Source organism: Siphateles boraxobius, unplaced genomic scaffold (genome assembly GCF_051911475.1).
Source record: "Siphateles boraxobius isolate OS27281-9 unplaced genomic scaffold, OSU_SipBor_1 36, whole genome shotgun sequence".
NCBI lineage: Eukaryota > Metazoa > Chordata > Actinopteri > Cypriniformes > Leuciscidae > Siphateles > Siphateles boraxobius.
In genome coordinates, this window is record NW_027508986.1 from 1,032,501 (window position 1) to 1,046,661 (window position 14,161).

The 14,161-nt window shown below is 42.1% G+C and overlaps 1 protein-coding gene across 1 annotated transcript; it reads left to right on the forward strand.

Moving 5' to 3' along the window:
* The first annotated feature begins 6,402 nt into the window (after positions 1–6,402).
* c1qtnf6b (C1q and TNF related 6b) lies at positions 6,403–14,161 on the forward strand. Its single transcript, XM_077196830.1, has 2 exons — positions 6,403–6,604; positions 11,732–14,161. Exons 1-2 carry the CDS (start codon positions 6,436–6,438, stop codon positions 12,274–12,276), a joined length of 714 nt encoding a protein of 237 aa, XP_077052945.1. The 5' UTR covers positions 6,403–6,435; the 3' UTR covers positions 12,277–14,161.

The following is a 14,161-nucleotide window of genomic DNA, read 5'->3' on the forward strand; positions in this document are numbered from 1 at the left end:
CCAGCCCTAACCCAGCCAATCCATCGAGACACACTCCAGCAAACTACATCCCAGCCCACAGCTCATCTAGAGCCCCGAGCGGAGCACCACCCATAGCACTACACCGAGCTACAGCACCCAGACAGGATCCCTACAGACCGAGACCGTCCTACAACAGCCCGACAGCTCCAGCAGCCGAAGCCCGTCCACAACAGTTCCCGGCCCGGCCCGGCAGACCGAGCTACGCCCAAGCTGTCAACGGAGGAGCAGACCGAGCCAACGCTGAGCTCCACGACATCCAACACATGCTGAGTATCATCTGCTCTCACCTACTAACACACAGTGGACAGTGGTAAAAAAAAAAAAAAAAAAAAAAAAAAAAAAAACCTCACCTACCTAAGTCTGTGGTATTAATGTACATTTAATATGGAATTGTTAATGTTTTGAGTTCCTATAATAACTTTACTTCCATCATTCATTGTTTTATTTTAATCTATTGTAATTTTACATCATTTCTCTTTTCTCAAAATAGCAAACATACCATACACATTATTTTAAAAGTTTATGATGAAATCACTTAGTTTTTCTACGTGGAATATTCAAGGTCTAAACTCCTCAGTCTTTGGCCTAAAAAGTAGAAATTCTGATTTTATGAAAGAACTCCAAGACCTAGATGTCATCGTCTTACAGGAAACCTGGTGTAGAGGAGATGCGTTCACTGGCTGTCCCTCAGGATACAGAGAAATAATATTACCATCAGTCAAACTCACGTCAGTCACACAAGGGAGAGACTCGGGAGGGATGATAATATGGATCAAATCTGAACTGGCCATAGAATTAATCAAAAGAGAACAGCACCACCTGTGGCTTAAGATACAAAAAGGAATGATTTCAGCATCTAAGCCTGTTTTCCTTTGTACAATTTACATTCCACCCCCCGAGTCTCCATATTTCCAAGAGGAAACTTTCCAAAATATAGAAAGAGAAATCAGCCATTTCCAGGCCCAGGGAAATGTGCTGCTTATGGGTGATTTAAACGCTAGAACAGGAGCAGAATTCGATTTCATAGAATCGCACGGGACCAGATTCATCACAGGCAATAACGACCTGTACCCTTCTTACCCCAGCAGACAAAACTGCGATCAAACCGTGAACGCTCACGGACGGCAGCTCCTGCAGCTCTGCAGAGGACTGGCTCTGTACATCGTCAACGGAAGACTGCGAGGAGACTCGCTCGGCCGATACACCTACAGCTCAGCTCTTGGTAACAGCACTGTAGATTATGCCATCACAGATCTAGACCTTTCCTCTTTGAGAGCATTCACAGTCAAACCCCTCAAACCTTTCTCAGACCACAGCCAAATCATCCTCTATTTAAAGCAATCTGAAACATCACCCAAACCAATTAGGACCCCGTATCAAATGAGCAAATTAATGTCTTTCAAATGGATTGAAAACAGTGGCACTAATTACAGCACTGCTGTTGAATCTTCAGAAATACAATCCCTCATACATTCATTCCAAATACAGGAATACCCAAAAAATCAATTCGGCATCAATCAGGAAGTACAAGATCTAAACAACATATTCTACAAAACAGCACAAAAAAGTAATTTGTCCATTGTTAAACCAAAGAAAAAATATTTAGATACAGACAAATGGTTTGATTTGGACTGTAAGGCTCTGAGAAAAAACCTCAGAAATTTATCAAATCAAAAACACAGACAACCAGATAATCCGGACCTCCGCCTTCTTTACTGTGAGGCACTAAAACAATATAAAGCCACACTCCGGCGGAAAAAAGCACAGTTTCTGCAAAACCAGTTTGAAGAAATTGAAAAATCTATAAACTCACACAAATTTTGGGATAAATGGAAATTGTTATACAAACCAAATCAAGAAGTTCTGGCGATTCAAGATGGGGAGAAGTGGAAAAAACACTTCCAAGATTTATACAGCCCAACTGAAATTCAAAATTATGAACAAAATGAAATAATTAATAAACTAGACAATTTGGAAAGATCAATTAAAGAAAATCAAAACCCTTTAGATTTCCCCATAACAATGAAAGAATTGGAAGAAAAATTAGGAGTCCTTGAGCCCAAGAAAGCCTGTGGTGTTGACAGCATCCTGAACGAGATGCTGAAACACACAGACCAAAGCTTCAAACTGGCCATGCTGAAACTGTTCAATGATGTTCTGTGTGTAGGGTTCTTCCCTGAGATCTGGAACAAGGGCCTCATCAGCCCCATCCACAAGAACGGAGACAAATTAGACCCCAACAACTACCGAGGCATCTGTGTGAACAGTAACCTGGGGAAGGTTCTCTGCAGCGTCTTAAACTCCAGACTTTTAGACTTCCTTATGAAGCACAATGCCTTGAGTAAATGCCAAATCGGCTTTCTTCCAAAATGTCGCACATCCGATCATATTTTTACACTACAAACACTAATTGACAAATATGTACATGAAAACAAAGGACACATTTTTGCTTGTTTCATTGATTTCAAGAAAGCCTTTGATTCAATCTGGCACGAAGGACTATACCTAAAACTTATCGACAGTGGAATAGGGGGGAAATTCTATGATTTGATCAAATCGATGTACACAGCCAGCCAATGCGCTGTCAAAATTGGAAACCAAAGAACCGAGTTTTTCCCCCAGGGGCGCGGAGTGAGACAGGGCTGCAGTTTAAGCCCCACCCTCTTCAACATTTACATCAACCAATTAGCCGATACGTTAGAACATGCTCCCTTTCAAGGTCTCACTCTACACGACACAGAGATCAAGTGTCTTCTATACGCAGATGACCTGGTTCTCCTGTCGCCCACTAAAGAGGGGCTTCAGGACAGCCTGGATCTGCTGGAGGATTACTGTCAGTCCTGGGCCCTGACCGTCAACCTCCAGAAAACTAGAGTCATGATGTTCCAGAAACGCTCCAGACCTCAGGGACCAACACACACATTCACACTATCACACAGAACCATTGAGAGCACAAAAACATACACTTACCTCGGCCTGAAAATAACTCCAACTGGCAACTTTACTTTGGCTGTGAATGAACTCAAAGAAAAAGCTCAAAGGGCTTTCTATGCCATAAAAAGATCAATCAAAATTGACATCCCAATCCAAATTTGGCTCAAACTTTTCAAATCAATAATTGAACCAATTGTTTTATATGGCAGTGAAGTGTGGGGTCCTTCTATCAAATTTGATTTTTTAAATTGGGAAAAACATCCGATTGAAACTCTACATTTAGATTTCTGTAAACGAATACTCAAAGTCCAAAGAAAAACACCAAACAACGGATGCAGGGCAGAATTAGGCCAATACCCTCTCCTTCTAAACATCCAAAAAAGAGCCATCAAATTCTGGAAACACCTAAAAACAAGCGACCCCAACACATACCATTACAAAGCCCTAAAACACCAAGAGCTGAGCGTAACGAGGAGTCCCCTGTGTCAGCTGGTGCTGAGACTGACTGAGCTCTCTCCTGCAGAGATCAGCTCACCTCAGCACACACACACACTCACACACATTCGGCCCGCACAAATTATCACCACAGAACAAGACAAGTACATCACCCATTGGACAAACACCATTAAAAACCAACACAAACTGGAATGTTATTTGGCACTAAATCGAGAATACACTGTTGCGAACTACCTGAGCACAGTGAGTGATGTGAGACTCAGGAAAACACTGACGATGTACAGACTCAGCGAGCAAAGTCTGGCCATAGAGACGGGCCGCCGCAGACAGACCTGGCTCTCCCGTGAGGACAGACTCTGCTCGCACTGCATCCTGGGAGTGACGGAGACCGAGCTGCACTTCCTCACAGAATGCCCAAAATATAAACATATCAGAGACCACTATTACCCCAAAATTAATAACATATTTCCCCAATTTAACACCTGTAACCCAACCCAAAAACTCTGTTTCATCCTTGGCGAAGAAGCCAAATGCTCAAATATAGCTGCAAAATTTGTAGCATCTTGCCACATCCTGAGGGACGACCAGAAACCAGCAAACACCCAATAAACACACACTCACAGCCTAAGACCTACACACATGTATATAATGTTCAATATCGGTTGCTTTTGTGTATTTTTTTATTTTTTTTTTTATTTTTTTGGGGGGGGTTTATATAGATGATTTCTAAATCTTTTATTTTATTTATTAATATTTGTTTATTTTATTGTTATTGTTTTATGATATCAGTATTATTATTTTTGTGTACTAAATGTTCTAAATCATTTTCTATGTTGTTTTGATGCTTTGGCAATACAAAATGTATTTTTTTTGTCATGCCAATAAAGCTTTCTGAATTGAATTGAATTGAATTGAGAGAGAGAGAGAGATAGAGAGAGAGAGAGAGAGAGAGAGAAAGAGAGAGAGGGTGAGAGAGAGAGAGGGAGAGAGAGGGACAGAGAGAGAGAGAGAAAGAGAGAGAGAGAGAGAGAGAGAGAGGGAGAGAGAGGGACAGAGAGAGAGAGAGAGAGAAAGAGAGAGAGAGAGAGAGAGAGAGAGAAAGAGGCTCAAAAACGAGATCCGTAAATGTCACTTTTATAAGCTTGTTTATTACAGACACACATTCAACCTCAGGCTCCTGTTGCATGATGGGAACATCTCTCACATATGTTTTTTTTTATATGTCATGATGTTTTATTATTCAAAAAGGGATCATTAATAATTATTAGACTGGTGGCATATTTATGGATGTGATTGAAGATCCTTCTGTGAACAGACTGCAGTTTAAGGTGTTTACACAACACCATTTTCAACTAAAAACGGAAAACGTTTTATGCTTTTTGGCCGTTCATTTACACAACAACGGGTCTGAAAACGCAAACTTTTGAAAACGGGTTTCAAAATGCAAGGTTTTGAAAACGATACCTTAACCGTCTCTGTGTAAACAACAAAAACATACATTTGTGAAAAAGTGCGCATGCATATACGAGCTCAGTCTATAGGCCTGGGGTTCCTCTTTACAAAGTGCTGGCAGCAGAATACAGCGTTTTTAGTCGTATTTGCAGATCCGTGAGAACGGTAATTGCTTTTGCAACGTTATCTCCTGTTTTTAGTACACCGTCGTCGTGTGGGCCCCGATATACTTCAAATAAAGCTCTTTTCATTCTTCATTTAGGGTAAACATAGTTTGAGGGTAAACACATAGTTCGAAATAGGTGAGCAGCGATATACTGTTATCGAACATCTGACGCCGCCGCAAATATTAGCTGCACGCTTTCCTCTTGATAACAAAATAAACACAACAAAATTGAGAAAACAGCAAGCATTTTTTAATAAGGCATAAGAAAGGCATCTGTTCATCATAGCAACGTGGATATGTTCACATTTCGGCACTCTAGTAAAGTCACGTCACGTTTGTTTATGTTTATGTTAGTTTAGTCAGACAGCGTGTATGGGTTCATGTGGGTGAGCGGTTTGCTCATGTCAGGGTTGTGGATTAAGTGGCCCATGGTGGCGGTGGGGTTATGGTATGGGCAGGCTTATGTTATGGTCAACGAACACAGGTGCATTTTATTGATGCCATTTTGAATGCACAGAGATACCGTGACGAGATCCTGAGGCCCACTGTTGTGCCATTCATCCACGACCATCATGTCATATTGCAGCATGACAATGCACGGCCCCATATTGGAGGATCTGTACACAATTCCTGGATGCTGAAAACATCCTAGTTCTTGCGTGGCCAGCATACTCACCGGACATGTCACCCATTGAGCAGGTTTGGGATGCTCTGGATCGGCGTATACGACAGCGTGTTCCAGTTCCTGCCAATATCTAGTAACTTCGCACAGCCTTCGAAGAGGAGTGGACTAACACTCCACAGGCCACAATCAACAACCTGATCAACTCTAGGCGAAGGACATGTGTTGCACTGCGTGAGGCAAATGGTGCTCATACCAGATACTTACTGCCCCCCCCCCCCCCCCCCCGAGCCCCCCAATACAGTAAAACTGCACATATTAGAATGGCCTTTTATTGTGGCCAGCCTAAGGCACACCTGTGCGATAGTCATGCTGTTTAATCAGTAGCTTGATATGCCACACCTGTGAGGTGGATGGATTACTTTGGAAAGGAGAAGTGCTCACTAACACAAATTCAGACAGATTTGTGAACAATATTTGAGAGAAATAGGCCTTTTGTGTACATAGAAAAAGTCTTAGATCTTTGAGTTCAGCTCATGAAAAATGGGGGCAAAAACAAAAGTGTTGCGTTCATAATTTTGTTCAGTGTAGATCAATGAGTATTGAAGCCCTATGATTACAACAACCATCATTTGAAGTGTCAAAAATTCTGAAATTATCGTACATTATGGGATTTTCTTCACTATTGATCGTACATTGTACAGAGGTCAAAATTATCGTACAAATTCATAATTATCGTACGTCTGGCAACACTGACCAGTACCCTTCCTATGCAGGTGTCGTGATGTTGGGTGTGTTTCTGCTCCTGCCCCTCGTGGCGTCTGTCCCTCCCCCCTCCAGGCCGACGCCCAGATACTGCCGTCGCTGCTGCGATCACTTAGACCCGCCCCTCAACCCCACAGCCAATCAGACGCCGGAGATCCACACCATCATTAACATGACCATTCTTAAAGGTAAGAGCCGAAGACACCTATTGAAATCCATACTACATTCGCCAATGTTTTCATGATCATGTGACTTATGGCGTCAGTTGCATGGGATGGTGAAGTGTTCATCGTATGCACACTTCAGAATCAGCACCGGAAGTAGTAGGTCATCAGGATACTTTTTGCCTACTTTTGTCACATACTGTTTTTCGCCTACTATAAGTATGTTAGGGAAGTACGTGATTTCAGATGCTGCAAATTTAAACTCTACAAGAAATGCTTTTTACCTTTTTTTCTCATAAAAATTAATTGGTGTTATCTTTTGAACTCTTGGCATGAAAAAAAACTGAGGTTTCTACTAATCATGATTTTTAATGTTCATTGATAATTCAAAATAAAGGCCTGAACACGCCTAATGAGTATGAAATATTCTTGTTGCAAATTGATAAATTACTGCTCCTCCGTATTTCATTTTAAAAAAAACATTCACCAAATATGAAATATGAAAAGATTGTAAGCTTTCAAATGACTTATACTTTGTCAATATTAATTTAGGTTTTTACTAATATATTATTGTTTTTAATATAATATGGCAAACGTCCGATCTGTGGGAAGGTGACAGTTAAGGTTAAATATGAATGTGACCAATAATTACTGTAAATCTTCAGCAGAGAAAGCTTAGATGGAGATCCCTGATTTTACATTTTCACTGGTGAATCAATGTATTGTTCAAACTAAAATGTTATTAATATTTTCGATTTTGTGGATTCTACAAAGTGAGAGATGAATTTGTGCTGAAATACTGTAGAGTTTTATGGTCACTTGCCATATAAACATATGGGATGTGTTTTTTCCATTTGTCTTTTTAACTGTCCTAATTATACCCAATGATTGTTGAGTAGCAGTTTATTCTTGGCATTTGTTTTTCCCTGCTCTGACTCAGTTTTGTTCTGCTGCTTTAGAGGAACAAAAAAAGATCCCAAAAGAGAATAAACTAGACTTTTGTTTACTTGTTCTTTGGATAATGTTCACTCTCAACTCGCAGTGGACACAGATTGGTAGTGGTCAATCCATTTCCATTCACAGAGATTCCTGAAAACAACCACAAGAGGCCTGTTTCCATTGGTCGCTCTGAAGTCATGTGATCACGGTTTATTTCCTTTGAGCTGAATAAGGGGTAATTTAAGTGGTGGTTAGAAACATCTGTCGACAAGCAGATGCGCCTGAGGCTTGTTTCGCCGTGGTGTTCGAGTGCGAGTGAATGCTGGCGCAAATTGGTGCCGCTGCTCGCCGGTAAAACTTGTATCTTATAACTGTCGGACTCATCTTCATAACGGCGTCATAACTTTTTTTGGATTTTACTGCACTACTGTTGTCTGAGCCTTCACAGTTAACCCACCGTTCTGGTCTGAGCCACATCTTGTATCTATAATGTGGGCAGCTAGGACATAGATCTTGTTTGTCTGTGTTTGGCTCTTTCTACTGCCTGCTCCGCTGACCTGCTCCGGCTGCGCCCTCACCTGCCTGGACCTGCGCCTGAGGCTCTCCATCTTCATCCGGACATCGCGTTCCAGCCTCGTCCGAGATATATCCACCGAGGGTCCCGCCGGAATTTTCAACACAACAGCTCTACAGTTATAAAGACTATATGGTCCAGCTCTCGTCGCCCACCACGCATCACCAACCTGGCTGTCGACCAGAGCGTGTTAGCCCGCCTAGCTCTGTCGGCTACCACCACCACCAGCTGTGACAACACCGCACTCAACTTCGCCCTGCTCAACATCCGCTCATTGATAGGCAAGGGACATCTCATCCAGGACCTCATCTCCGACCGTAAGCTAGACTTTCTCTGTTTAACCCAGACATGGCAACAGCCGAATGACTTTTCCCAGCTCAATGAATCCACTCCTAGTGGGTTTGTTTACATCTGTAAACCCCGCGGCTCCGGCCGAGGGGGGGTATCGCGATAATGTATCGCGAGAAGTTGAAAATCTCGCCGGTGTCTGCACCTGTCTACAGCACATTTGAATCTGCTGTCTGCAAGTTATCTTGTCCCATCCCAACCATAATTGCAACTGTTTACCGCCCTCCTAAACTAAAGAGTGAATTTTTAAATGATTTTACTGATTTTCTCACTCACTTATCTTCCCTCTCACCAAATATATTACTGCTGGGCGATTTTAATATCCACATGGACAATGTCAATCTGCCTCTTACTAAAGACTTCACCTCCTGCTTAGAAAGTTTTGGATGCCGACAATTTACTACTTTCCCAACACACAACAAAGGACATACTCTGGATTTAATCTGTTGTTCTGGTATCACCCCTTCTGACCTTACAGCCGTTGAAGTCCCCATATCTGACCATTTTCTCCTCTCATTTACATTGAAACTCACTCTCTCCTTTTCTAAAATATCCTGTCTTATTTCATTTCGGAATATAAAGAACATTAATCTTGCCACTCTCTCTTCAAGTATTTACTCCTTCTGTTTTCCTGATACTCACAACCTATCCACCCCCGATGCTCTGGTCTCTCACTACAACATTGGACTCCTTAACATTCTTAATTCCCTTGCGCCATTAAAAAATAGATCTGTGTCCTTTTCTGTCTCCGCCCCTTGGTTCACCCCTGACCTTCGTCTCATGAAAGCCAAAGGTCGGCAACTTGAACGTCTCTACAAGAAAACTGGTCTCACTATTCACAAAGAAATGTACAATAACCACATCTTAAGTTACAAGGACCCTATTTCTAAAACCAAAACCCCCTACTATTCAAGTATAATCACTGAAAATAAAGAAAACTCCAAGTCATTGTTCTCCCTACTTAACAATATCACCCAACCCAAGGACTTTCTCCCCCATCACCTGTACACAACATCTTTCTGCAACTCTCTCATTTCATTTTTCACTGAAAAAATTAAAAACATCCACCAGCACCTTGGATCTACTCCTCACTTCAGCACCTCTGCCTACTCTCACCCATTCATACATCCATTCTCCTCCTTCCAGCTTCCCACTACCTCAGAAATTATAGAACTCATCAGGAAATTAGAAGCCTTCCACCTGTCGACTTGATCCCATTTGATCAAGTTGACAGCCTTCCACCTGTCAACTTGATCCCAACTTGTTAAAGCCTGCCTTCCCTCCCTGGTTCCCCTCATCTCTGCTATCATCCATTCCTCTCTCACCACTGGAACTGTTCCTTCATCATTCAAAACAGCCGCCATTACCCCAATTTTGAAAAAACTTGGCGCAGACCCCTCTAACTTAAATAACTTCCGTCCTATATCCAATTTACCATTCATTTCCAAACTTCTTGAAAAAACAGTTGCCTCTCAACTCCATCTTCATCTCTCTGATAATAACCTGTATGAACAGTTCCAGTCTGGCTTCCGTCCCCTTCATAGCACTGAAACACCACTTATTAAAATCACCAAAGACCTCCTCGTGGCAGCTGATTCTGGACTACTTACCATTCTCATCCTCCTTGACCTGATTGCCGCCTTTGATACCATCTGTCACTCTGTTCTCCTCAACCGGTTATCCTCAATTGGCATCACTCACACTCCGTTTGACTGGTTCACATCCTATCTCTCTGGCCGTACTCAGTTCATTCAACTTAAGTCTTTTAAATCCTCTCCCTCCCCTGTCACTTCAGGTGTGCCCCAGGGCTCTGTCCTTACTTTTCATCATTTATCTCCTTCCCCTGGGCAATATCTTCCGTAAATTTAATATTCAATTCCACTGCTATGCCGATGACACCCAGCTCTACCTCTCGACCAAGCCATCGTCCTCTCTCCTTCTCCAACAGCTTCACTGGCTCCCGGTCCTGTCCCGTATCCAATTCAAAATCCTTCTGTTCACATTCAAGGCCATCCACAACCTTGCCCCTTCATACCTATCTGATCTCCTGCACGGTCCAACTTCCACCCGCTCCCTTAGATCCTCTTCCTCCATACACCTGTCCGTCCCCCCTGCTCGTCTCACCACAATGGCGAGCAGAGCATTCAGCCGCTCTGCCCCCGCCTCTGGAACTCTTTACCACCTTACCTTAGAAAAATCGATTCATTCTCTCATTTTAAATCACAACTCAAAACGCATCTGTTTAAAACTGCCTACCACTTGTGATTTAAATTTTGCATTTATCTTGTTTTAATGTTCTATTGTTTTGGCTTTGCTGCTTTTAAATGTTTTGCATTTCTGTACGGTGTCCTTGAGTGCCTAGAAAGGCGCCTCAAATAAAATGTATTATTATTATTATTATTAAGCACAAACCATAGCTCATTGAAAAGTGTGCAGATACTCTAAAATGAAGACAAAAGCAGAAACTTGTAACAGGACAACAGGTTAATTCAATAGGAACCCATAACATTAGATAAACAATAATACTTTAATAGAAAAGTAGGTAATGTATTATAGACTTTGATAATATGAAGAACGTTTAAATGAGGGCCTGTCCCAAAACCCACACATGCCTGCTGCTCTGGACCACTTGTCTACTTACATTATATATTTCCTGTATTTGGCCCAAGTTTTCAAAAAGACCGCGAGTGTGTCAAACCTACACTAGTCTCAAGGTTCGGTTCGATTACGATTAATTACGATAATCATCGATTCAGTTCAATCTGATATCACGGTGCACTGATATTACCCCCTGAATAATTTATTTGTGTGTGACATGATTTACACACAGCGCATTTCTTCTCCAGGTCGTGCTTACCAGGTTGTTCATAAAAGCTGAAATGTGCCCAGCTTCTAAAGTAGTTGGGGCATTTTTAATTACTCGCACTCGCGTCTCGCCTCCCTCTGCCATTGTATGCTACCGTGACAAAGCAAATACGTGACAAATGACGTCAGAAAAGCGTCAGTATATTATAATCGGTTATGGTCTATTACTGAACCGATACCAAATTGTCCTCGTCTGCATCGCGATGCATCGTAGAAACGATTAATTTCGACACCCCTACTCTCCGATGCGGTATTAGAGACTGTGTGGATTTAGTTTGCGCTAGGGGCACTGAGCTTTGTCGTTTATCAGACATAGAACAGTCTTGCACACTTGATCCTTGTTTAAGTGGCCAAGTCTGCAAGTATGGGGAGTTATCAGCATAACAGTGTGCATGTAAATGTGCTTGTTGATTGGTTGTTGACAGGTGAAAAGGGGGATCGTGGAGACCGAGGGACCCCTGGTAAAGCTGGAGTGGACGGACCCCCAGGATTCACAGGTGTTTCGGGGCCCAAAGGCAGTAAAGGAGACACTGGGACCCCCGGAGACCCCTGCAAAACCCAGCAGTCGTCCTTCTCCGTGGGCCGACGCAAAGCTCTGCACAGCGCAGACTACTACCAGGCCTTGATCTTCGACACCGTCTTCGTAAACCTGGGCGAACATTTCAACATGTTCAAAGGGAAGTTCTACTGCTTCGTCCCAGGAGTCTATTTCTTTAACGTCAACATTCACACCTGGAACTTCAAGGAGACGTACCTGCATCTGATGCTGAACGATCGTCAGCAGGTGATCCTGTACGCACAGCCCAGCGAACGGTCCATCATGCAAAGCCAGAGCGTCATGCTAGCACTCGAGCTCAACGACGAGGTGTGGGTGCGACTCTACAAGCGTGAGCGCGACAACGCCATTTACAGCGACGACGTGGACGTCTACATCACATTCAACGGACATCTGGTGGCTCCTAAAGTCTAGGTGGGGAAATAGCAGTCAGGTGGAGATCAAGAGGATGTTTGTGTGTGTGATCCTTCTCAGCAAGTGTTTAAAAGGCGTATAATAGCGGCCCAAACACAGCCAACACGTCTAGGCTAAAACAAGGCAAAATTTGGGCTGTGAAAATTTTATAGATGCCTAAATCATCGCCCAAGAATAGACTAGTCATCAATTAGATAACAAAGAGTGAAGAAATTAAACTAAACACCTGTACCAAACTGTTAACTTTGCGTACATGATGGAATATCATTAATCTCACAAGTTATTTTGGCAAAACAACATGTAACCAAATTCAAGGTTATTTTTGGCAAGAAGTGTGTTACCCACAGCCGCACTTTATCAGGTCTATAGTTAAACTAGACGTTGAAATCACGGCTATTGCTTCGTGGGTTTAGCTTTTCAATTGAACACTCTGCTGTTGTCTCTCACCTCATTTTGGAGAAATTATGATACGCGTAACAACACTTGCCTTGAAAGGCATAAAGACTTGTACAGTGTTTGATTTGAGCTGCTGAGCAGCCTGTCGACTAACAATGAGCAGGACTTTTAACTCTAAACCCCTTTCTCTTCCCTCATTCCCTGTGATCAGTGAATCAGGATATGACCACCTCGATATTCTACAGGCTAGGACACTGACGACTCCCTTACATGTGACATGATTTACATATTAAACCGCACCTATTCTGCTTTTTCCATCTTTCTTTAGTGTGTAGTGTTGCTGTTTGACCATGAAAAAGCTCCAGTTCTTCTCATATCAGTGTCAGTGTTTCTGAACTCCTGAAATGCCTCCATGTAGTCTTGAGTTTTTTCCGGGAACGAACACATCACAATATTCCTCTTTTAAATAATTAATGCGCAGAATAAAGGGGCGGGGCCTGGTTGAGTTGGTTAGTAGTGTGTTAAATTGGTGGTTATGGTAAGGGGCGGGGCATTTCCCAAACACACTCGAAGCGCTCGACCAATCACAGCACACTGATCCAGCCGACCAATCAGAGCACAGTGTGCTTTTCAGAAGGAGGGGCTTTATAGAGACAGGAGGTAAACAGAGCGTTACTGACAGACTGGGAAGAGAGGATCTGCAACAATGGAGAATATGAGGAAAATTATCAACATTCAAGCAGGAAAACCTGTTCTAGTAGAGAAATTAGATAAAACAAGACTTTGTAAAAGGTCTTTAAAGGTGCTAGAGTTTAAACCGCGTCAGAGAACACTAAGAATCCAAATTTCTTTGTATTTCCATTTCCACAAACATTTTGTCATCATTCTCTTAACATCATGTGGTTTCTTTTTTCTGTGGATCAAAATATATTCTTAGTAAAGTCATGGTCTGTAATGAGAATAATCAAAATAATAATATGTATAAAAAACAAGTTTATAGGTGCGTCCCAATTCATGTACTTATGCACTATTCTATGACGTTTTGTAGTATAAATAGTGTATGTGTTCAAACTGAGTGTATCATTTGGGACACAACTATAGTGATTGGCAGCTGCTCTGAGATCAGCGTTGTGATTAGTGAATTTGATCTCAGTTCAGAATCCACAAACAGTTTGACAATTTCCAGACTTTACCGATTTCCCCATGAAGGAGATTCTGTCCATCTGAGATTCAGTTTCTGGGAAATAAACTCCATCATTGGACTGATGTCATGAAACTGGGACGTTTTGTATTTCGTTTCTCATGTTCATTAGGTGCCTAAAAGGACCTTTTCAAGGTTTCTCTGATGTTGTCTCCATAAACTGGTGCTAAACTGGTGTCACTTTGCTAAACACGTGCACTTTTTGCAGGGGAAAACAACTATGTCTATATGTCTACTATGTCTGATGTGTATGTTTATAATGTTTCTATTAAATTCAGCAACAAAATA

Coding starts and splice junctions, on each gene's coding strand:
- c1qtnf6b (XM_077196830.1), top strand. CDS start 6,436: ATGTTGGGTGTGTTTCTGCTCCTGCCCCTCGTGGCGTCTGTCCCTCCC. Junction 6,605..11,731: donor TAACATGACCATTCTTAAAG/GTAAGAGCCGAA, acceptor GGTTGTTGACAG/GTGAAAAGGGGGATCGTGGA.